General features: G+C 33.8%; 1 protein-coding gene across 1 annotated transcript; it reads left to right on the top strand.

Annotated features, from left to right (window-relative positions):
* Window positions 1-23,325: 23,325 nt before the first annotated feature.
* Window positions 23,326-24,604, top strand: LOC133702900 (ethylene-responsive transcription factor TINY-like). Its single transcript, XM_062127232.1, has one exon. The coding sequence runs from the start codon at window positions 23,602-23,604 to the stop codon at window positions 24,295-24,297; it is 696 nt and encodes a 231-aa protein (XP_061983216.1). The 5' UTR covers window positions 23,326-23,601; the 3' UTR covers window positions 24,298-24,604.
* Window positions 24,605-24,843: the final 239 nt, after the last annotated feature.

Raw genomic sequence — 24,843 nt, 5'->3', positions numbered from 1 at the left:
ACTAACTTTTGTTAAATTTCTAGGTATAGTGTTAATAACAAGGTTTATGGAAAACCTTAAGAGATCAAGGTCTTTTCAAGGCTAGTGGATGGAATAGGTTGTTAAGGATGGACTAGGAGATAAAGATTGTTGGACTTAGGCTCCACGAGCACCTACAAAGCAAGTCTTTTGCGTAGAAAGGAGACCCTCCAATGCTTAAGTTAACATAAATACATGAGGAATATAGTCTTGAAAATTATGTGTTGTATATTGCAATTGTAGTAAATAAAAATGATATACATAAGAGATATAGAGGAATAAAATGTCTTTTGTGTGTTTATGAGCTTAAAATATGGCTCAGTGATTCATAAACATTTATATGCTTATAAATCACATATAAACAAAATATAATAATAAACTGTGTAACTTATTATAAGTTAATTATGTGAGATTAGCTATTAACGGTAGATGGTGACACCATTGAGCGTGAAAAGAAATGTCTTAGAGGGCTAGGTTTTGGCATGAGTATGCCTTAACATTGTTTTATAGATCAAATAATGGTAAAGGGATCATATTAGCAGTAAATTCCAATTATCAACCATACAGAAGGTTGGTAGACATGGTGGACCCAAAAAGCCAGGTCCAAAAAGATTCATGTTGGGTTTGGGGATGGTTTGCTCAAGCCTAACTAAGAGGGGACTAAAAGATGGCTTTGGAGGAGAAAGAAATAAAGAGACCTCGAGGCACATCAAGGTTTTGATTACGATACCATTGATACCATTAGAAAGCTTTTGACTAGATAAATCCAACAACATAAGAAAGTTCTCCAATGATGATTGAGTGTGCCACACTCTTCGTCCAAAGGCAAGTGAGCAAATACAACGAAGAGAGACAAGATAGACAAAAAGAAATAAAGAGATTTTAGGGACTCACCAAAGATCTGATTACGACACCGCTAGTATCATTAGAAAGACCTAAAAAAATGAGTTCAACGATACCAAGATTCGATAATGACTTGAGTTGGTAATATCCTTTATCCAAAAGTAAGCAAGCTATTAGACACGTGTGACCTAATCCAGTCATAGTTGGTGACCTTTCTTGTTGTCATTGGACTTGTCTCATGGAGATTTTTCTGATAACATCGATAATGTTGAATTAGAGTTTTGATGTGCATCTGATGTCTCTTTTCTCTCTCTCTCTCTTTATTGTAATTACTTAATTGTCTTTTGACGGAGAGTGTGATCTACTCCGATCATCATTAGTAACCTTTTTTATTATCATTGAATTCATCTCATCAAAATCTTTTTTATAATATTGATATTGTTATAATCAGAGCTTTAGTGTGTCTTCAGGTTCTCTTTTCTCTCTCTCTCTCTCCTCTCTACATTATAATTTATACCAATGATGTAATCATATTATTCGATAGTTTCACCCACATCTACCTAATGTTTTGTCCATGTTTTATATATAAAATGCCTTGATATTCTTTCTTTTATGTTTTGAAGGCATTTTTGGATGAAAGATGCAAAAAGGAGTAAATTGAAGGTAATTGGCAGATTTGACGTTCAGTCGATATTTTGTGCAGAACGTGAGTTCTAGAGATCGAAATGAAGTAATTCTAGTGGCACTAAAAAGCTAACATCCATACCTTTCTGGAAATGTAATGCAAGAAAAATAAAAGGAGAAAGAGCATGGAAATCACATCCTGCAAAGTCAAATCTCACATTTTGCCAATGTTGACCTTTGGCCATTCAAAATTTAATATCTGGAGCTACAGAAGTCCAATTGATGCAAACTCAATTTTCGTGGATTCCTAATTCAAAGACCTATCCACGCTCCCAACTTCAGCCAAAAACAATGTCATATGAGGGAGATATGATTTTCCAAAGATGACAACAGAATTCTGCCAGCAAACAGGTTTCGTGAAGAAACGAGTCCAAATTACATTCCGAAGCATCTAAACCGACATCCAAGTTTTTATATCAGCAATTTAGCTCCTCTAAGTCAGAGTTTGAAGATTTCATGCAAGGCTATTTTTCCTTTTTAGGAAAAATAGTTATTGAAGTACTTAAATGTAAACTGCCAACTTAAGGAAGGACTATTTTGTAAAATAGAGACTAGGGTTTCTTAGCATATAAAAAGAAAGAGAGAAGAGGTAGCAGCTAGCAGAAAAGAGGGAGAGCAGAAGGAGGCAGCAAAGGCATGGCTTTTCTCTATTCTCCCAGGATCTATTGGAACTTGGAATGCTATGAAGAAGATTTTCCTTGAGAAGTATTTCCCAGCATCTCGAGTTGCCAACATAAGGAAAGAAATATGTGGGATTCGGCAATCTCATGGAGAGACACTCTCCGAATATTGGGAAAGATTTGAGCAACTCTGCATTCAATGTCCTCATCATCAAATACCCGATCAGCTGCTCATTCAATATTTCTATGAAGGATTGATGCCTACTGATCGTAGTATCATTGATGCTGCAAGTGGAGGAGCATTGGTAGATAAGACACCTGAGGCTGCACGCCAATTAATCTCAAACATGGCAGCCAACTCAAAACAATTTGGCACTCGTGGAGACTTCTCCAACAAACGAGTAAATGAGGTAAGTATTTCTAACCTTGAAAATAAAGTTAATGATCTTACTTCTTTTGTGCGTTCTTTGGCTTGTGGAAATGTGCAGCAGGTGAAAGTTTGTAGCATATGCTCCTTATAAGGACATGCTTCGGATATGTGCCCAACAATGCAAGAAGATTACATTGAACAAGCTCATGCAATTGATGAAGCATTCAACAGACAGCCCCAACATAAATATGATCCCTTTTCCAACACGTACAATCCCGGATGGAGAGATCATCCCAACTTACGTTACGACAACCCATCCCAACAAGGCAATCAAGGCCGACAGTTCCATCCCCATGGATTTCAGCCCCAACAAAGTTATCAAGCAAGACAACCCCCTCCATTCACAAACTCCAATGTTATGGGGTCATCATCCAATGATGTTCTTCGTGAGATGATAAAAACTTTGGCTTTTAATACTGTTACCTTGCAACAAAATATCATGTCTTTTCAACAGGAAACAAGGTCAAGTATTCACAACTTGGAAAAGCAAATGGGGCAAGTAGCTTCAAGTGTAGGGAAATTGGAAGCACAAATGAATGGAAAGTTGCCCTCCAAAGCATTGAATCCAAAAGAGAATGTTAGTGCTATCATGCTGCGAAGTGGGAAAGAACTTGAAGAGAAAAAATTGAAACAAATTGAGATGGAGGAGGAAGAAGAGATAGAAACTGAATTGAGTACAAATAAAGAACATCCTCCTCCTCCACAAACTGAAACAAAGACCAACACTCCAAAGGTAACTTCTCACTCAATTAATTCCAGTTTTAAAACAATTCCACCCTTTCCTGTGAGTTCTTCTAGGTCAAAGAAAGAAGACAAAGAAAAAGAGATTTTAGAGGTTTTCAAGAAAGTGGAACTCAACATTCCTTTGCTTGATGCTATCAAGCAAATTCCCAAATATGCAAAATTCTTGAAGGAGTTGTGTACTACCAAGAGAGCTTTCAAACTGAAAGGTCATGAAACGGTAAGTATGGGTGAAGTTGTATCTGCCGTTGTTCAAAAGAATCTGCCTTTAAAACAAAAAGACCCAGGTGCGTTTACTATCCCATGTGTTATTGGTAATGCTAGTTTTAAAAGAGCTTTATGCGATTTAGGTGCATCCATTAGTGTTATGCCCAAACATGTTTATGATTCTCTTAGTCTTGAGCCTTTGAATAAAACTAGCATTGTAATACAACTTGCGGATCGTAGTTTTGTTTACCCACTTGGTGTGATAGAAGATGTCCTAGTCAAGATTGATAGTTTGGTTATTCCATGTGATTTTTATATTCTTGATATGGAACATGATTCTTGTGATTCATCAACCAACACTCCTATATTGTTTGGGAGACTATTCTTGAAAACCGCCAACACAAAGATTGATTGTGGTAAGGATACCTTGTCTATGGAAGTAGGAGATGAAAAAATTGAATTCAATTTTCATGATGCAATAAAATATCCTTATAGCAATGTTTATTCTATCACATGTTATGACCAAATTGATAAGTGTGTGCAGCAAGTTTGTGATTTTGATTGCGAAGAAGGATTAAGCATAGCTTTGAGCTATGGCTATGATTTCACCAAGATAGAAGAGATGGAGAGGCATGTGTGTGTTCCCCAAAACGTGCATGAATCAGTATTGGCCTTACAAGCTTTGCAAACCGTTCCCCATGGTAATGTCTTTGTTGATTTAGTACTCTCACATAAAAAGCTTTTGCCATCTATTTTACAGGCCCCCGAGTTAGAATTAAAACCTTTGCCCGATAATTTGAAGTATGTATTCATTGGCGACAACAATACACTTCCCGTTATCATAGCAAAATGTTTGACAAGTATGCAAGAGGAAAAACTTGTGAAGTTGTTGTGTGATCACAAGACGACCATTGGATGGACTTTAGCCGACATCAAGGGCATTAGTCCCTCAATGTGTATGCATCATATACTATTGGAGGACAACGCAAAACCAACAAGGGAAATGCAAAGGAGGTTGAACCCGCCTATGATGGAGGTAGTGAAAGCTGAAATTTTGAAACTGTTAGATGCAGGAGTCATTTACCCCATCACTGACAGTAAATGGGTCGCGCCAATCCATGTGGTGCCCAAAAAGACCGGAATCATATTGGTGAAAAACAAAAATGATGAGCTCATTCCTACTCGCATCTCGAGTGGATGGAGAATGTGTGTTGATTACAGAAAGCTCAATCTTTCTACACGCAAAGATCATTTCCCATTACCATTCATGGATCAAATGCTTGAACGCCTAGCAGGTAAGTCTTTTTATTGCTTTCTTGATGGATATAGTGGATACAATCAGATTGTTATTAATCCTGAGGATCAAGAAAAGACTACATTTACATGTCCATTTGGTATATATGCATATAGAAGAATGCCTTTTGGTCTCTGTAATGCTCCTGCAACTTTTCAAAGATGCATGATGAGTATTTTTTCTGACTATGTTGAAAGAATAATCGAGGTTTTTATGGATGATTTCACGGTGTATGGTGATTCTTTTGATAAATGTCTAGAAAATTTATCTTTAATCTTGAAAAGGTGTATTGAAACTAACCTTGTCTTGAACTATGAAAAGTGTTATTTTATGGTAGAACAAGAAATAGTTCTTGGGCATGTTGTGTCTTCATGTGGATTAGAGGTTGATAAAGCTAAGATAAATGTTATTTCATCATTGCCTTACCCCTCATGCGTGAGGGAAGTTCGTTCTTTTCTAGGCCATGCAGGTTTCTATCGACGCTTTATCAAAGATTTCTCGAAGATTACAGCACCCTTGTAGAAACTATTAGCCAAAGAAGTGGATTTTGTGTTTGATCAAGCATGTAAAGATGCCCATGATGAGCTTAAAAGACGTGTCACATCTGCCCCTATCATCCAACCACCAAATTGGGATGAACCTTTTGAGATAATGTGTGATGCGAGTGACTATGCGGTAGGAGCTGTGCTTAGGCAAAGAATTGGGAAGAATTTGCATGTTATCGCCTATGCTTCTCGTATATTGGATGGAGCACAATGCAATTACCATACAACTGAAAAGGAACTTTTTGCAGTGGTGTTTGCTCTTGAAAAATTCAGGTCATATCTACTTGGTACAAAAGTCATTGTTTTTACTGACCATGCAGCTCTCAGGTATCTTTTGAAGAAGAAGGAGTCCAAACCAAGACTGATTAGGTGGATCTTGCTTTTACAAGAATTCGATCTTGAGATCAAAGACAAAAAGAGGTGCTGAAAACCATGTGGCTGATCACTTGAGCCGACTGAGGACCGAGGATATACAGATCGAAACAATAAGAGAGACATTCCCCGATGAGCAGTTGTATATGTTGCATTCCTCTACAAGACCCTGGTATGCTAATTTGGTAAACTATTTAGTCACCAAAGAATTCCCTCCAGGTTTGTCTAAACCCCAAAAAGATAAGTTACGAGCTGATGCTAAATATTATTTTTGGGACGATCCTTTCCTTTGGAAATTTTGTGTGGATCAAGTAGTTAGGAGGTGTGTACCACAAGATGAATTTCATTCCATTCTCACTTTTTGTCATTCTCATTCTTGTGGTGGGCATTTTGGAGCAAAAAGAACAGCCCACAAGGTACTTGAAAATGGTTTCTATTGGCCTTCTATTTTTAAAGATGCATATCACTTCTACAAATCATGTGAAAAATGCCAAAGAACAGGTAATATCACTCATAAGAATCAAATGCCTTTAACGAATATTTTTGTAAGTGAAATTTTTAATGTTTGGGGTATTAACTTTATGGGTCCATTTCCTTCTTCATCTGGCAATCTTTATATTCTTCTTGTTGTTGATTATGTGTCCAAATGGATTGAGGTGAAAGCCACACGAACTAACGATGCTAAGGTTGTTTTAGATTTTGTCAGGACTCACATATTTGACAGGTTTGGAATCCCTAAAGCTATCATTAGTGATCGTGATACTCATTTCTATAATCGTTCCATGGAAGCATTGCTACCCAAATATCATGTGACTCATTGAACTTCCACAGCATATCATCCTCAAACGAATGGCCAAGCTGAAATTTCAAATCGAGAAATCAAGTCCATTTTGGAGAAAACAGTGCAACCTAACCGGTGAGATTGGAGTCTACGTCTTGGAGATGCACTTTGGGCTTATCGGACTGCTTATAAATCACCTATAGGAATGTCACCTTATAGAATGATTTATGGGAAAGCATGTCATCTACTGGTGGAACTTGAACACAAAGCTTTTTGGGCCATTAAACAATGTAACATGGATTATGATGCTGCTGGGATTGCAAGAAAACTGCAACTACAAGAGTTGGAAGAAATTCGAAATGATGCTTACGAGAATGCAAGGATTTACAAAGAAAAGGCTAAGAATCTTCATGACCGAATGCTTACAAGAAAGGAGTTTCATGTTGGAGACAAAGTCCTTCTTTATCATTCGCGTTTGAAACTTTTTCCTGGAAAATTGCGCTCTCGTTGGATTGGACCCTTTGTTGTTTCTAATGTTTTTCCTTATGGTGCAGTTGAAATTACAAGTTTAGAAACCAACAAAGTACTCAAGGTCAATGGACATCGTTTGAAACCTTTCTATGAAGGTTGGACGACAGAACTCACCGCTTCTATAGAGTTAGCTGAACCAATCTATGAAAAATGAGCATGCCACATGTCAAGCCAATGACATAAAACAAAAGCGCTTACTGGGAGGTAACCCAGCACCAAAAAAAAAATCAGATTTGCTTTCTTTTTCCTTATCTTTTATTTTTTCGCATTTTAATTTATTTTCTGTCATTCTCTTATGTTCCTTTGCTTTTATTTCAACATTGAGGACAATGTTGTGTTTTAAGTGTGGGGATATTGGGAGAATTTTAGTTTTCTTTGATGTTCTTTAAAAAAAAAATTGTGTTTGATCTTTTTAACTCTCATTGGTTTTTGAGAATATGAGTATTATGTATGAGAATTAATTGAGATAGATGAAGATATAAATCAAATGAAGAAGTATGCATGCAAATTTTAAGGTTTAATTGGTTTAGGGATTGACTTTGAGAATATGACATGTTGACTTTATAGTGTTATATCAATGCAAGCTTTTGAGCCTTCAACATTATATTCTTTGAGTGTGCATTCTTTCAATGATATGTATCTCTAAAACTTGCTTCATATCTTATTGAGATTATATTCCATTACAAATATACATGAAGATGATAAAGGCATTAGGAATTTTAATCACTTGAACCAAAAAGTCAACCGAAAGCATATTATCCTTAGTGAGCCCCTTTTGAGCTTGTTTAGCTTTTCTTTGCTTTATCCATGTATAAGCCTTAACTTTTTATATGTTTTCCTTTTCCCCTGGCCAAGGATTAGTAGAGCATATACTTATGATATCTCATGGAATTATGGTTGGAAATTATGTGAAAAGAAAGAAGAAGTGATGCTTGATGAAAAGATGGGCAAAGTTGCCAAAGGTAAAGAAAAAAAAAGAGAAAAAAAAAAGGAAAAAAAAGTGTTCCTTTATGTTCTTAAGATTTTATGTTGAAAGAGCTTGAAATCAAAAGAAGTTAAGCATTGGTGATTAAAGATGAAACATTTATGTGCTTTGATGGAATATCTTGTTTGAAATATCATTTTTCAGAATGCTCTACTTTCTTTGGTTTGGACCTTTCCTTTTATTTTCTTTTACCTCACCTTAACTTTAGCCTCATTACAACCGGAAAATAAGACCTTTTGATTCATGTAGTACTTGTAATAAGTTGCTAATGGAGATGAGATTGAAAAGCAAGCTTATGGTAGAACATACTCTTTGAGAGATTTAAACACATAAACCCTAAACACATGAGTGTTGGAGTGTATATCAATGAGAGGACCTATCACTTTGGCATGACATAGATTTCATTTAAATCCCGACGATTGATTGAGTTTTGAAGTTTGCATGTAAATGAATTCAGAAGAATTATACTATTTATCCTTCATGATTGTATTCTTGTTTATAATGCATATATTCTTGGACATTGATGGGAGATTAAGAGATTGATTATAGTTTTTTTCAATTTGATTTTATTTATCCTTTCTCGAGGACGAGCAAGAGCTAAGTGTGGAGGTATTTGATGTAACCATATTATTCGATAGTTTCACCCACATCTACCTAATGTTTTGTCCATGTTTTATATATAAAATGTTTTGATATTCTTTGTTTTATGTTTTGAAGGCATTTTTGGATGAAAGATGCAAAAAGGAGTAAATTGGAGGTAATTGACAGATTTGACGTTCAGTCGATGTTTTGTGCAGAGCGTGAGTTCTAGAGATCGAAATGAAGTGATTCCAGTGGCACTAAAAAGCTAACATCCATACCTTTCTGGAAATGTAATGCAAGAAAAATAAAAGGAGAAAGATCATGGAAATCACATCCTGCAAAGTCAAATCTCGCATTCTGCCAGTGTTGACCTTTGGCCATTCAAAATTTAATATCTGGAGCTATAGAAGTCCAATTGATGCAAACTCAATTTTCGTGGATTCCTAATTCAAAGACCTATCCACTCTCCAAAGTTCAGCAAAAAAAGATGTCATATGAGGGAGATATGATTTTCCAAAGATGACAACAGAATTCTGCCAGCAAACAGGTTTTGTGAAGAAACGAGTTCAAATTACATTCCGAAGCATCTAAACCGACATCCAAGTTTTTATATCAGCAATTTAGCTCCTCTAAGTCAGAGTTTGAAGATTTCATGCAAGGCTATTTCTCCTTTTTAGGAAAAATAGTTATTGAAGTACTTAAATGGAAAATGCCAACTTAAGGAAGGACTATTTTGTAAAATAGAGACTAAGGTTTCTTAGCATATAAAAAGAAAGAGAGAAGAGGCAGCAGCCAACAGAAAAGAGGGAGAGCAGAAGGAGGCAGCAGCCAGCAGAGAATAAACACAAATTCTCTCCTCTACAAACCTAAAAAAATCATGCTCTTTTCATTCTTTAGAAGTAGTTGTTCAATAGTTATGCAAGGCTAAGCTCTTTCTTGGTTGCAAGGACACAACAAACCTTCGGATTTCAAGAACCGTGAGATTTATTCTTCCTTCTATTTTCAGTTTATGTTATGAATGAGTATGATTGTTTTCCTATGCATATTTCCTATGATTGTTGTTGATGATTGCTAGAGCGGACTCTAAGTTATTGTTGTGAACAATCTATTGCTAAGTTTAATATCAAAACCGGAGTTGTGATATATGAACTTGTGAAGCAACTAAGCTTGATAATTGTGGCGGAACTACGTTATTGAACTTAGGGAGAACATTAGAACAAAGTGACACAAGCTGCGGACAGCTTGTATGTTAATCTTGATGAAATTATCTAGTTCTTAAAGCTACCATTAAATTGAATCATTAGTGCAGACACTTTGATTGTTTATTGGTTAGGATTAGTTATACGGCGGATCCGTTAATTAATCAACGTTAAGAAAAGATAAAATTTCAGAACATAAACTGCAATTTTTGTTTCAAGGATCGGTTCTAATTTCCGTTGGTGGATGTGTGCTTGCGACCAAGGTTTGTTTTCTTGATAAGTTTCGATTTTAATTGATTTTATTTGCTAGTTTAATTGCTGCCATAGTTTAGATAATCACAAACCAAATCCCCCCAATTACATAACGTACAACATAAAAATCTGACTTGAAACTTCCTCGTGGGATCGACCCCTTGCTTGCTCTATATTATCTTGTGTATTTTAAGCTAGGGTAATTAATTTGTGCGACCGCGACATCGCAACAACCAACTCATTTGATAGTTTTTTTAAATGTCACATTTTACAATAACAACAACTTTAAATGTTGTGTTTTGCAATAGCAACATGTACTAAATTGTGTTATTTCACCAATTTTTATTTTTTGTTAAACCATGCTATTAGTTTTTTAAAAAAATAAATCATGAAAAATAATTATGGTTCACACTTAAGGAGCACATAAGCCAACATAGAACATCAAACAATTTTTCTTAATATTTCATCCATCCATATTAAACCATCTACAAACATATTTCATCAAACAATTATGGTTCACACTTAAGTAGCTAAGCACCTGAATTTTTGAGAAAATGTTGGACTTTGTTATGTTTTTCCATCCAGAGGCTGTAAAATAGCATTGCCAGGCGATAGGACTTCAATTAACTCTCCCCTGGTTTAGATTCAGAAGCAGCAGGATCAGATTGTGAGGATTGCTCTTCCGCGGAAGTTGATGCAATTGGTTTCTTAAACTGTACCATGATTATGGTTATACTGCCACATCCCTCATCACCTGCTGTTGATGGCGCCAAACGCCTATCAATGCAGAGAGCTTGTTTTTCTGCATTATTGAAGTTTCCCATCGGACTTTTGACATGTATAACTTAGCAAATTTTCAAATGCAGTGGCTACCAATAGTTCTACAAAATGAATAAAATCCGATTATCAGCAGACTCTCCAGGCCTATCAATGTGATCCACAGATTCATGTAAAGTGAACAAAATATTCAAATGCAGCAGTTGCGATTCATCTTGGTCAATTTTTGAAACTTCAGGGTTGTTAAAGAAGTGCTATCTACCAAGTCATGGAAGTATAAGCCTCAAATTTATTTTAATTAAATAAATTATGGGTGAATAAAAAATTAATCTTAAAAATTCATTGATTTTTTATTCAAAGAATCCTTAGTTTTCTTACTTAAGGAACTCTTGATTTTTTTAGATTTAATTTTTTATTTATAATAGCTAGTCAAATGTCATAATTAAGAGAATTAATTCTTAACTTTTTACCTTCTAAAATTCATTATAAAAAGGAAGTGTGAAAAAAGAGTTTCTATCTTAAATTTTTTAGATTTTACTCACTCTTTCTCATCTTATTTTTAGTGTTTTTCGTCTTCTTTTTATGCGTTGATTTTCCTTTCAAATCTAGAGCTTAAATTCATTTTATAGAGAAGTATTTGAGTTACATAATTTTTAGATCAAAACCCTTGTTTAGAAGTGCATTAAATCAAGGTGGTGTTATTAGAATTTTGAGAGACATATTGCAAACATTCTAATTGTACAAGTGAAAAACAATAAAACTTTAAAGAACAAATGATTCATCATTGACAACAACAGAAGATTCATTATTTTAAAGTGCATTAATAAGTAAATACCATTCAACAAGTAAGTACCATTTTTATTTTAATTTAAGCACAACTGATTTTATTATTAGTATGCATGCTATGTTTTATATATATGCTTCGTATGCATGTTGGTATTTTATTATTATTTTTGTGTTGAAAGCATGTTTTTTATTAGTTATGCTTTTGCATACTTATATATTTAAACTTGTATGAATTTTAGATTTTTTTTGAAAACTTTCTTATATTTAACATGCCTTGTTATGATAAACTAAACATCATTACTCACTAGTCTAATATATATATCTACAAATTTTGATTTACAATCTTAAGGCTTTATGTTTTTTTTAATTATTATTAGACTTTGTTTAGTTTATTGTGTGGGAAAAAAATAATGAAATTAATAATATAGATTAATTACGAAAGAGGTTTTTAGCATCTTTAAAATTTAAGTTATCATTTACCTTTCTTTTAAGTTGCTATATTCTCACATATATATTTAAGTTTTTTTTTTCTATATGCTTTAATCTAAAACCTTTTGCGATGTTATGATTTTTTTTGTTTAATTTTAGAACGTTATATATTTTTGTTTTAAAGTTATAGTTTATCTTCTAAAATTATTTTTCATCATATTTGGATGATTTGATGCATTCATAAATCTTATTAATTTTATTTTTCAATAATTGAATCATTTTTTTGTTTATGATAGTTTATACTATCTTACTTATACTCTATAAGATTGTCATAAAAGTTATCTGGTGAGTTTTGTTCACATATACAAAAAGTTAGTGTTATGAATAGATACGGTCTAGGAAGTCCTATATAAGGAGATTGTATTTTAAACGAGATTGTTTGTGACCCCTTTAATCTTTTCTGGGAACTTAGTGAAAGTATTATTCACACAATGTTATTTTTATATACGACACAGTTTGTAAGTGAAATGATAATAATTGAATAAATCTCAATGAATAAAATAGGGCTAAACATGGTAACCTAAAGTAAAGGAATGATTGTGGATTTTATCTTGCATAATTTAAATATTTTATTTAAAAAAATGCTATTTTACAAGTTTTTTATTATTATTACTTGCTTATTGTGGAGCAAAAATATTTATTTATAAACATTATTGGCTATTTTTTTTTAATATAGATCATATCATATCTTTTACCCCTTTTACTCAATATTTGGTTGTGTCAACTAATGTTACTTCAACAAGTATTACTTAGGTAGTGAGGATTCCATTATCACTATCTATGGTGCATGGTGAGAAATCTAAAAAGTTCAATAGATTAAACTTTAAGAGGTGGCAACAAAAAATATTATTTTATCTAACCACCTTGAACTTGGTAGAGTTTTGGACGAAGAAAACACTAAAATCATCAAAAAATGAATATGACCCAACTATTATGGTGGATGTGGATGCATGAAATCATAATGATCTCATATGCAAGAACTACATTTTGAATGGGTTGAAAAATGCACTATATAATATGTATAATTCAATCAAGAATGCAAACAAAAGGTACAAAGTTGAAGATGGTGATTTAAAGAAATTTATAGTCGGTAAAGTTAGATTTCAAGATAATTGATTCAAGGACCGTAATGGGAGAAGTTTAGGAGTTTCAACTCATTTTATATAATATACATGCTGAATGTATGTCTCAATGTTAATTCTTTCAAGTGGCTGGAATCATTGAGAAAATGTCATCATCTTGAAAAGACTTTGAAAAACTATCTTAAACATAAGCGTAAGGAGATGAGAATTAATGATCTCATTGTGAGGTTAAGGATAGAAGATGATAATAAGTTATTTAAAAAGAGAAACAACTCTTTTGGCGCCCCAAAAGCAAATATTATGGAACGATAAAGTCCCACAACAAAAACCAAAAGAATCTTGTTATGAAAGGTAAAGAATTGCTAAGACGTTCAATGACAAGTGCTTTATTTGCAACTAGACTAGGTTTCTAACAAAAAATTAAAGAAAAAAAAGTAAGCAAGGAAACCCCATGAAAAGGATTGTTCAAACTAATATCATCGAGATTAATCACCTCACTAATAAAGTTTCAGAAATAAACTTGTCTTGTGTTGTTTATGAAGTCAACCTTATCAACAATTCTTAGTAGTGGCGGGTTGACACTGGTGCTACAAGACATATATACGGTAAGAAAAGGATGTTTTCCACTTATAAAGAAGTGGATGGAGAAAACCTATACATAAAAAACTCATCAACCTCTAAGGTATTGGGTGTTGGAAAGGTCATATTAAAGATAACCTTTGAAAAGCTTTTCACTCTCAATAATATATTGCATGTTAATGATATTAGAAAAAACTTAATGCATGGCTCATTGTTGAGCAAAAATGGTTTTAAGATGGTTTTTTAGAGTAATACATTTATACTTTCTAAGAGGTATGTTTATAGGAAAAAGGTATCTGTGTGATGACTTTTTAAAATAAATGTGATGATCATTGTAACCAATGACGAGAAAAAAAATAAGATTGTATCTTCTTATTTATTTGAGTCTTATGATGCATGACATGAAATTTTAGGTCATATGAATTATAATTCTATGCAAAGGCTAAAAAAACCATGAATTATTACCAAGTATGATTTTTAAGGAAAAAATTATAGGTGTGAAATTTTTGAAGAATCAAATTTTATAAAACCTTTTTTTAAAACAATTTAAAGAAGTAATGAACCTCTAAACTTAATTTACTTAGATATTAGTGATTTAAAGTTTGTGCAAACTAGAGATGAAAAAATATATTATATTACTTTTATAGATGATTACATAGGGTATTGTTATACCTATTTGCTTAAGAGTAAATATAAAGCTCTTGAAATGTTTAAATATTACAAAAATAAAGTTGAAAATTAACTTAACAAAACGATAAAGATAATAAGAATTGATATAGGTAGAGAATACAAAGCACTATATGGTGAATTTTGTTCCCAAAATAGTATTATCCATCAAACTATTGCTCCTTATTCACCATAACAAAATGACATTATGGAACATAAGAACAAAATATTAAAAGAAATTATCAATGTTGTTATAACCCAATTTTGGCTGGTTAACTTTTAATTTAATTTTACAAGGATTAAATTTTAAAATTAAAATACCAGGGATTTATTTCGATGAAAAGTGTGACTTGTCAACTTGTGGAAAAACTAAGGACTACAACGTGTTTTGTCATTTTCTCCTTATCATTAAGATAATGATAATTATCCTTTTTTGAATTTGATTCTTAATTAAATTTAAATTTCGAAGAAGAGAATGATTTTGTTTGAGACTTTATTTCCCATACGTCATGAGATTCTTGCACTAGAAATACAAATCTTAGTGCATGTGCACAAGGGAGGAGGCTATTACAAGAAACCCTAAAGGAGATGACAAAAACCTAGAGGAGGCCATTATAAGTAAAACCTAAAAAAAAGAAAAAAAGAAAGAACAAACACAGGATAGAAAACCAGAAGGCATACAAACGCAAATAGAAGAAAGGGCCAGGACGAACTAAAAAAAAAAAGGAAAGAAAAGGGACAGAAAGAAAGACTAGGAAAGATGAAGGAAAAATAGAAACAGGAGAGAAAACAATAGTAGTCAGCCAACCGTCCATCATCTTCGTCTTTATCTTCAAATAACAACACAAGTAAGCTTTCCCAGTGTAATTCTTTGGTTAGCATTGCATTACACAACGCAAAGGTAATTAATTATAATTACCTTTGCACTGTGCAACATGCATGCATGAATTGTGCACACATGCATACTTCTTTGCCCAATCGGGTCACTAGCTTGGGCTACTAACCAGGCTGGGCTGGATGGGTCCAGCCCAACCCATATGATAGCATCTTGGCTGGGTTTAGAGTCGGGAACATGATAGGAAGAATAAAAAAAGAGAGGAACAAATTTTTAACAATTTTAGACAAAACCAGCAATACAGTCTGCCTTGGGTAGGAGACTTAAGGGGTGATAATATCTTCCCTTTCACGTAACCAATCTCGTACCATAGAATCTTTGTTAACCAGTTAGGGTTCCTAGTGACCATAATACTAGGTGACAGTTCCTTGAACTAAATAATTTTCCCAAAAGAACAAGATATTAGATATCTGTTTTTTTTTCTAGATTATTTTTAATTGGTCACCGTAATGTCCGGGTGTAACAGAATGATGACTGCACTGGAATTTTTAGGACTAAACTTTGTTATTTATCTTTTTAATATTATCTTGTTTGTTGTACTTGTTCAATTTACTTGATTACCTTTACTACTTTAGCATGTATTCCTGTTTATATTATCATACATCACTTCAAGAGCACACACCTTGAAATTTAGAATATGTGGAGAAGTAATGGCACCCCAATGGTTTTAGGTTGGGTAAGATTCGAAAACTATTTATCTCTCGTTTGATTGTTTACTCGATGATGATTGATATGTCAATTTGATATTACTCATGGCCTCTATCTTCACACTACCTATAAGTCTTATATCGACCTTTTGAGGACGATCACTGAGCATGCAAAAGACCTTTTGAGACTAAATAGTAATATATCCAAGTGATGCACTTAATTACTAGAACTGACCTGCTAGGTTGTACCTTGTGTAATCTCACTATGGCTAACCCAACATGCGACATCTTGAATTCCAAAACCATTGGGTGGCAAATGCTCGTCACATATGATACAAGAGTCTGAGTTATTATAGTTGACAAGAGGGAACTAACTTGAATTGAAAGTTGAAAGGTTTATCAAAAGCTCAAATTAAGCAAGACTGGACAAGGATCCCTTTGTTGGCATAATAATGACATCAGATTCCTAAAATCCTTGAATATCGACCATTTCCACCCTATGACAGGCGAGTCCATATTGAATCTGCATTTTCCTTGTTGATAGCATCATCACTTGCGCATGATTGCATAATTTTTATTTAGTGGGTTGAAATATAAGTTCCTCATTGAAACGCACATATAACACTCGACTGTGAAAAAGACAAATGGAAAACAAAAAAAAGCCTAACACCGAAAAGAGTTGGAAAGTCTTAAAGAAGAAGTTGCAAAGCTTATAAGTCTACTCGAACAGGCCTTAAGATCTAAATCTAGAGATGCAAAGTTTATGGCGTAGCCTGAGCCTTTGCTTGCAAATCCCTAGAATCCAGGGGCAAATGAGGTGTCATTTGAATCTCAACTAGCTATGTATTTTCAAATTGCTCAACTAACATATCTCATAAGAATGTCATCTACCATTGACTTTACAATGAAGAAATCTCAAAAGGACAAGATGGTAAGAGAAGATGGCTGGACAAATTGGTTGCCCTAAAGCAAAGGATGATGGCATTCGAGGGAACTAGCCTACATGACCACATAAAGACTACTGAGATGTGTTTGGTGCCTGATGTGATCATCCCCATAAATTTTATAGTGCCTGAATTTGTTAGATATACAGGAACTCAATGCATTGTAACCCATCTCAAGGCATACCATAACAAAATGATTGAGGTGGTTTATGACGAGAAACTACTGATTTCTTTTAAGATAATTAAAGTAACTCTGTCTTTACTTGGTATACGCGTTGATCAATACCAAAGTAAAAAAATGGAAGGACTTAGTTGATGCTTTCATTAGGCAATATAAGTTTAATATAGATATGGACCCTAATAGGTCAATCTTGCAAGCTATGGAAAAAGACAATAAGGGGTCCATAAGAGAATACACCTAAAGGTGGTATGAGACAGTTGTACAAATTAATCCTTCTTTGTTGGAAAAAGAAATGATCAATTTGTTTGCCAACACTTTTAAGACCTCCATACTTTGAATATCTGATTGGAAGCTTTGCACAATATTTTTCTGACCTGGTTGTGATAGTTGAGAGAATTAAACAAGTCATCTAGTTAGGAAGGATTGCTGACTTGACTAAGGAGAAAAGTTTCACTGGAAAAAAAATAAAGAAACTGAGGTTCACAATATCGAATGTGGTTATAAAGACGAGAGAAAGAACTACTAAAATGAAAGACACCTAGAGATCAATTATCTTAAAGATGAAGCTAGAGTGTCATTAGGCCAAGACTAGACTAAGTATGCTGATTATTAAAAAGGTGCCCCTATTAAGGAGTTTATAGTAGAGAGATGATTGAAAGATTCTATAAATTCCAAACAATAATTGCTGAGTTTTTAGCCCTTTCATATATTACTTTGCTAGTAATCATAACTCAAGATGTTAGTATAAGGTTTTTGTTATTGAGTCTTTTTTCTAAAATTTCAATGAAATAATGAGTTTGACCTTTAATTATGTACCTTCCTTTAGTTTATAGCCAAATATCCCGAAAGGGGTTCCCTCTAAGAACTCACAAACACACTTTTGAAGCTTCGCGTGATCTTATAAATGTGATTCATTTCTTTTACCAAAATCTTTTCCCCTAGTGGAATTTTGAAAAAAAATTAAACTTGCATTTTGATTTAAAAAATGATTTGATGTTTATTTAGAACAACACTTTTGACATTTTACTTGTAGAATGACTCATAAATCAAGCAACTCCTTCATTGAGGTTATTAAACTCTAAACTAAAGTGCACGAATAGAAAATGAATTTTCACCTTCACACTATGACTTTTGAACCATGTATTTTAAATGCATGAATAACGATATGTAGTGAACTCGTTACTTATATACTAATGAAATGCATTTCTTTGCAAAAGTCCAAACCATCATACTAGACGAGGTTAAAGTTTATTGATCTTAACTATTTGCTCTTAAAATGAAGAAATAGCATCTTTGTTATTCTTTTCACATTCTAAAATAAGTATATCCCTTGCGGTCCTTTTTTTTAGCGTGAATAATTTTTTTTAATGAAAAATCATGACTAGGATCATACCCCACACTAAGGGCAAGTGAAAATTTCAATGATAAAAAAGGATAAAAAGCTGTGAGCCAAAAAGACAAAAGAGCCTAAGAAACTCAAATGCTAGGGGGCATACTCACTTTGTTTTGACTATCACAAGAAAAAGTGATAGTAAAAACAAAGTGAGTATGCCCTAGTCAAAATAATGAAAAAAGAAAATCAAAGAGGAGCAGCAAAAAGAAAAGGAAAAGGATGAAAGACACAAAGAGTCAAACTGCTGATAGTGATCCTTAGTCTTTAAAACCTTGAAACACTCTTTGAGCCTTATGAATCCTTTTCTTTCATAGCCAAGAACCACAACCTACGTTACGTGCCTGTATAAATCCTTTTTAATCAAACAAACAAGCAATCTAAAACAATAAACTAGAAGGCACACAAACACAAACAGATGAAGGAACAAACACATGATAGAAAAGCATAAGGCACACAGACACAAAAAGGAGAAAACACCATGACGAACTAAAAAAAAGGAAAGAAAAGGGACAAACAGAAAGACTAGGGAAGATGAAGGAAAAACAGAAATATAAGAGAAAACAACAACAACTGGCCAACCCTCCATCACCATCATCTTCGTCTTCAAATAACAACACATGTAAGCTTCCCCAATGTAATTCTTTGGTAAGCATTTTATTACACAATGCAAAGGTAATTATAATTACCTTTGCACTGTGTAGCATGCATGCGTGAATTGTTCACGCATGTATACTGCTAGGCCCAATCGGGTCATTGGTTTGGGCCAGTGACCAAGCTGGGCCGACTGGGTCCATCCCAGCTTGTATGGATGGGCTAGATCGAGCCCAAAAAAAGAGTGGGCCGAGTCTGGGCCTTAGGCCTAACCGACGCAAATTGTGTTTGTTAAAGGTGTGTTTGACAAATAATGTCTGGGCATTTGGATTGAAGAGTGTCAGGGCCACTTATCAAAGAGCAATGACCACCTTATTCTATTATATGATGCATTAAAAAGTGGAGATACATATAGATGCCATACTTTCCAAATCAAAGAAAGAAAAAGATCATGTGCAAGTATCAAGAAAGTTGTTTGAGAGGTTATGAAAGTTTCTATTAAAGTTAAATCCCGCAAAGTGTTTATTTGAGGTAAAAACAAGAAAACTATCGTGTTTCATAATGAGTAGTCAAGAAATAGAATTTGATCTAAACAAAGTAAAGGCAATCCAAGATATGTTGGTGTCTTAGACAAAGAAAGAAGTAAGGAGTTTCCTTGGGCATTTGAATTACATAACCCGATTTATATCCTAACTTATAATGACTTGCGAGTCGACATTCTGATTACTTAGAAAGAAAAATCCAGGGGTGTAGGATGGTGATTGCCAAGAAGTTGTTAACAAGATTAATAGATATTCACAAAACTTGCCATTAATATTGCCCTTTGTTCTAAGAAAATTCTTGATCCTATAATTGACTATGATAAAAAGAAGCTATAGGATGTGTGTTAAGCAAGCATGATGAATCAGGAAGGAAAAAAACAAGCCATCTACTACTTGAGAAAAAAGTTTAATAATTGTGAATCCCAATACACTATTATAGAAAAGCTATGTTGTGTCTTGGTTTGGAGTGCAAAAAGACTTTGGCAATATATGTTGTACTATATAACCTGGTTGATATCAAAACTAGATTCTCTCAAATACTCTATGAAAAGCCCTACTTGTCAAGATGGATAGCAAGATGACAAGTGTTATTAGTGGAATATGATATTGTTTACATGGCAAGGAAGGTTGTGAAGGGAAGCGTAATTGCTGACCATTTAGCAGATAATGTTATGGAAGACTATGAGCCACTGAATCTTGATCTTTCTAATAAGCATGTATTAGTAATTAAGGATGATGGTGAGATGAATGGCTAGTGAACCATGTATTTTAATGGAGTATTGAATGTATTAAAGAATGGGGTTAGAGTAGTGATAATTTTCATAGAAACAAAGTAGCACCTTGTTTTGGTGAGGTTGCAGTTTGAATGCATTAATAACACGATTAAATATGAAACTTGCATTATCAGTCTAGAAGCTACTTTAGAGCTAAGATTTGGAAAACTCGATGTTTATGGAAATTCACTGCTAATTATCTGTTAAGTGAAAGAGGAATGGAAAACTAAGGATGAGAAATTAAGACCATACCAAGATTACCTCTCAAAGTTGGCTAGTGAGTTCGATGGGATAAAATTTGCTTATATAAGTAAAGACAAGAATAAATTTACTAATGTTTTGGCCACCTTACCTTCGATGACGCATATCAATATTGGAGGTAGGATTCAACCAATAAAAATTAAAGTTGGAGATTTCCATACTCATTGTTGCTCACTTAGAAAGCTAGTAGATGGAAAACCATGGTACAATGATATCAAGAAATTTATGCAGTACCAAAAATAGCTTCCAGGAGCCCCCAAGACAAATGAAAAAAACTTTGAGAATGATGGTTATGGATTATTACTTGAATGGTGAAATCTTGTACAAGAGGTCATTCGACAGGACTTTTCTCATGCTAATAGATATATAATGAGAAAGAGGCAAAGCAAGCATTGCAAGAAGTTCACAGGGGAATTTATGCCACTAATGTTAATGGACATATAATGGCAACACAAATACAACGATTTAAATACTTCTTGTTAATTATGGAAAGGGATTGTGTTGACTATGTTAGGAAATGTCATAAGTGTTAGATACATGGTAACAAGATAAATGCACCTCCAACACTATTATCAATATGACCTTGGCTTGACTTTTTGATAAGTGGGGATTAAAGATGTCATGGGACCAAACACTTAATAACTGACAATGCTCTAAATTTCAATGGGAAGCTGATTGTCAAACTCTACAGCAAATGAAAGATTGATCACTTTAATTCTTACCCTTATAAACCCAATATGAATGGTGTTGTTAAGGCAGCCAACAAAAATCTCAAGAAGATCATCTAGAATATGGTAGTCACCTACAAAGATTGACACGAAATGCTTTCGTACGCACTTCACGCGTACCACACCACAATCAAGACTTCCACTAGTGCAAACCCTTACTCTTTGGTATATGGGGTGGAAGCGATAATGCCTTTAGAAGTGGAGATTTCATCATTAAGGGTTCTAATGGATGCAAAATTGGAATAGATCAGAGTGAACAAAGCTAAAATTTGAGCAATTAAATTTGATTAGTGAGAAGAGATTGACAACAATTGATCATCATAAGATATATCAAAGGAGAATGACTAAAGCATACAACAAGAAGGTCAAACCAAAAGTGTTTAATGAAGGAGACCTGGTATTGAAGAGGATCTTGCCAGTGTTGGGAGAACATCAGAGCAAATAGGGGCCAAACTATGAAGGACTATACGTTGTAAAGAAAGCCTTCTCTAGAAGAGCTTTAATTTTGACCAAGATAAATGAAGATGATTTTCCTAAGCTTATAATCTTTGATATTTTAAAGTACTATGTATAATGTACTTTGTTAATAAGTCAATAAAGATCAAAGTTTGGCCAGGAATTCTTTGATGTACTTTCTCTTTTTATAAACTTAAAAAAAAATTCCACATGATCTTTGATAGATACATGTACCCTTATTATTGTTGTTATTCTTGTAAATTAATGATATTGTTAATAATGCATGGAATTATAGGAAACTTCTTTAACGTGTTTCGTTCAGTTTTTGTGTTTGTTTTTTTTTTAATCAGAAACTCATTGTTATTAGTGATTTATATTTTTGAGTAAATTGTAAATTAATCTCTTTAATTTTGAGAAATGAATTAGTTAGTCTTTTTTTCTTTAAAAATTAATTATTTAATACTTTGATTAGTGTTGATCATATTTAATTTAATATTTCTTTATTCTAAAAGATTTGTTCTTTTCTCATCATTTTTTTTCATAGTATCTATCTATTTTTTTTAATAAAAATCTAAAATAGATGAAAAGAATTAAATAATTATTTTTAAAACAAAAGGGACTAATTAATTTGTTTCTCAAGACTAGATAGTTTAATTTATATATTTACTCATATAATGGACATGTGAATGACATGAGAACTTAATATATCATTTGGCTGAAACTTATGCAAACAAAATAAAGGATAAAAAGATTTATTCCATGTTAAAACCTTCAAAAGATAAAAAAAATACCATAAATATAGAGAAACTTCTCAAATTATTTTTTTTATTAATGGAGTCAGCTTGCGCGTACCTTGACTAATCCCACGGGCCCTGAAGTTAATGACCATGTAGCCTCCCGTGACCATCATATTAGCAACCACATGGCTCGAACCTAAAATCACAAGAGGAGCAAGCCCTTTAATCCTAAACTCTTAACCCTTTACCACATTCTATATAATTTTCTCAAATACTTAATTTTATTTATTTATATATTTTATCATCAGAAGATTATTCCAACTTTTTACCGTAAGCTGGGACCCAAAGACATTGTCTTTACCGATTCCATGGATAAGTTGGATTAGATAATTTTGACAGCTAGGGTAGCCACTTTCCCTTTTCTCCGCCGAGCAACTTTAGACATTACTCACATAAGTGGTAAGAATGGCCATGATCAGTCCAAAAGAGAAAAAAGAAAAAAAAGGCCAAAAATCAACTAGCCTAACGGACAAAACAAAAGAGACGTGGACGCAGGAATAGAGAAGGGAGAAAATTTAATTGAACGTTATGCATATTTGGTACGAGCCCTGCCCCATTCTTTATCTGGTCCCACTTTCCTGCATAACCCTTTCACTTCACTTCCCGATCTTTTGTCTTGTTCTACTTTTTCTATTATTGCAAGGAAATCTCTTTAATTTGCTCTCTCTCCTGCAAGAAGCTGTGTTTGGGACTGTGATAGATGTTTTTTCTGATAAAAAACAAACACGAAAGTTTGTCTTGTTTATCAATGGTAGGTCATGGGTCGCTATAAAGGAGCGTACAACTTCCATAGATAAATTTTCACAGCAAAGCCCCCCCCCCCCCCTGTTATTATTATTATTATTATTCTTCTCCTCTGCCTCGAACTCCCCATCTCTCTCACTTTCAGCTCTTAAACCAACTCCTGTCCACAGATTAGCTAGCATTCCAATGACGAATGAAGAAAGCAGTACCAGGTCAAGTAATTCAATATGTACAACGTCGTCGTCGTCGTCGTTTGCCACTACCATTACCAACAAGCTCAAGAAACAAAACCCAGTGGACCAAAAATCGAGAAAGGCGAGAGACTGCAGCGAACACGCAGTTTATAGGGGTGTTAGAAGGCGAGCCTGGGGCAAATGGGTGTCCGAAATCCGCCAACCCCGCAAGAAATCACGTATTTGGCTCGGAACATTCCCTACGCCAGAAATGGCAGCTCGTGCTCACGACGTGGCTGCCCTGAGTATTAAAGGTGACTCTGCCATTTTGAATTTTCCAGAACTTGCTGCCTCATTACCGCGCCCGGTGTCATTAATGCCACGTGACATTCAAGCAGCTGCGGCGAAAGCTGCTGCTATGGTCGACTTTAACTCATCTTCACCACCCTCATCATTGTCGTCGTCATCGGTATCGGTGTCTGAAGATGTGGCAGAATCCGAGGAAGAATACTTGAGTGAAATCGTGGAGTTACCGAATATAGAAGGAAGCTTTGACTCCCCTGATCAGTCACAAACCGAGTTCATGTTGTTTGACTCGGTTGATAGGTGGGTGTATCCACCACTAGACTTGAGTGGAGAATTTTGCGATCAGTTACTGGGCCTGGAGAGCTTGATTCCGAGCAACTTTGGAGGATCTGAGTTGAATTAATGGCTAATGAAATTGGTGGTGTGCTTGCTTTTTATTCTGTATTTAATTTTCAGCTTACATATAGATCATCCATAAAAATGTTTGGCTACTAGTCATCATTTTTATTCTTACTACTGTAATATGATTGATAATACTGTTTCCTAGACTAGCTAGATGCTTTCTATATATATATATATATATCACACACATAGATCATAGACGCTAGCTAGTGCTTTGTAAAATACACAGCATGCATGTTTGAATAAATATGACTTTAGATGTGTAATATAATTATTTCAAATACTAATTAATTAGTCTTCTGTATTAATTTGGTGATTATATCAAGAGATTGTAGTAATAAACTGTGATTAGTGGTCCCATCTACCATAAAATCACAGTAATTAATAAGAGGCTCCATGTAATATTAAAATCTTTTAATTTTAGCTTTATAGTAAGTAGAGTGGTGATCTAATGATAAGAATTTATTATTAAAAGGTTTGTAATTTTTATAATTTTATGTTTAAATCTTGTGATTAATAATTACTTGAAATTTATTAAATATTAATT

The sequence above is a fragment of the Populus nigra genome, chromosome 1 (genome assembly GCF_951802175.1).
Source record: "Populus nigra chromosome 1, ddPopNigr1.1, whole genome shotgun sequence".
Lineage (NCBI taxonomy): Eukaryota > Viridiplantae > Streptophyta > Magnoliopsida > Malpighiales > Salicaceae > Populus > Populus nigra.
The sequence above is the reverse complement of the archived record's forward strand: the minus strand, read 5'-3'. Positions and strand labels throughout refer to the sequence as shown.

Coding starts and splice junctions, on each gene's coding strand:
- LOC133702900 (XM_062127232.1), top strand. CDS start 23,602: ATGACGAATGAAGAAAGCAGTACCAGGTCAAGTAATTCAATATGTACA.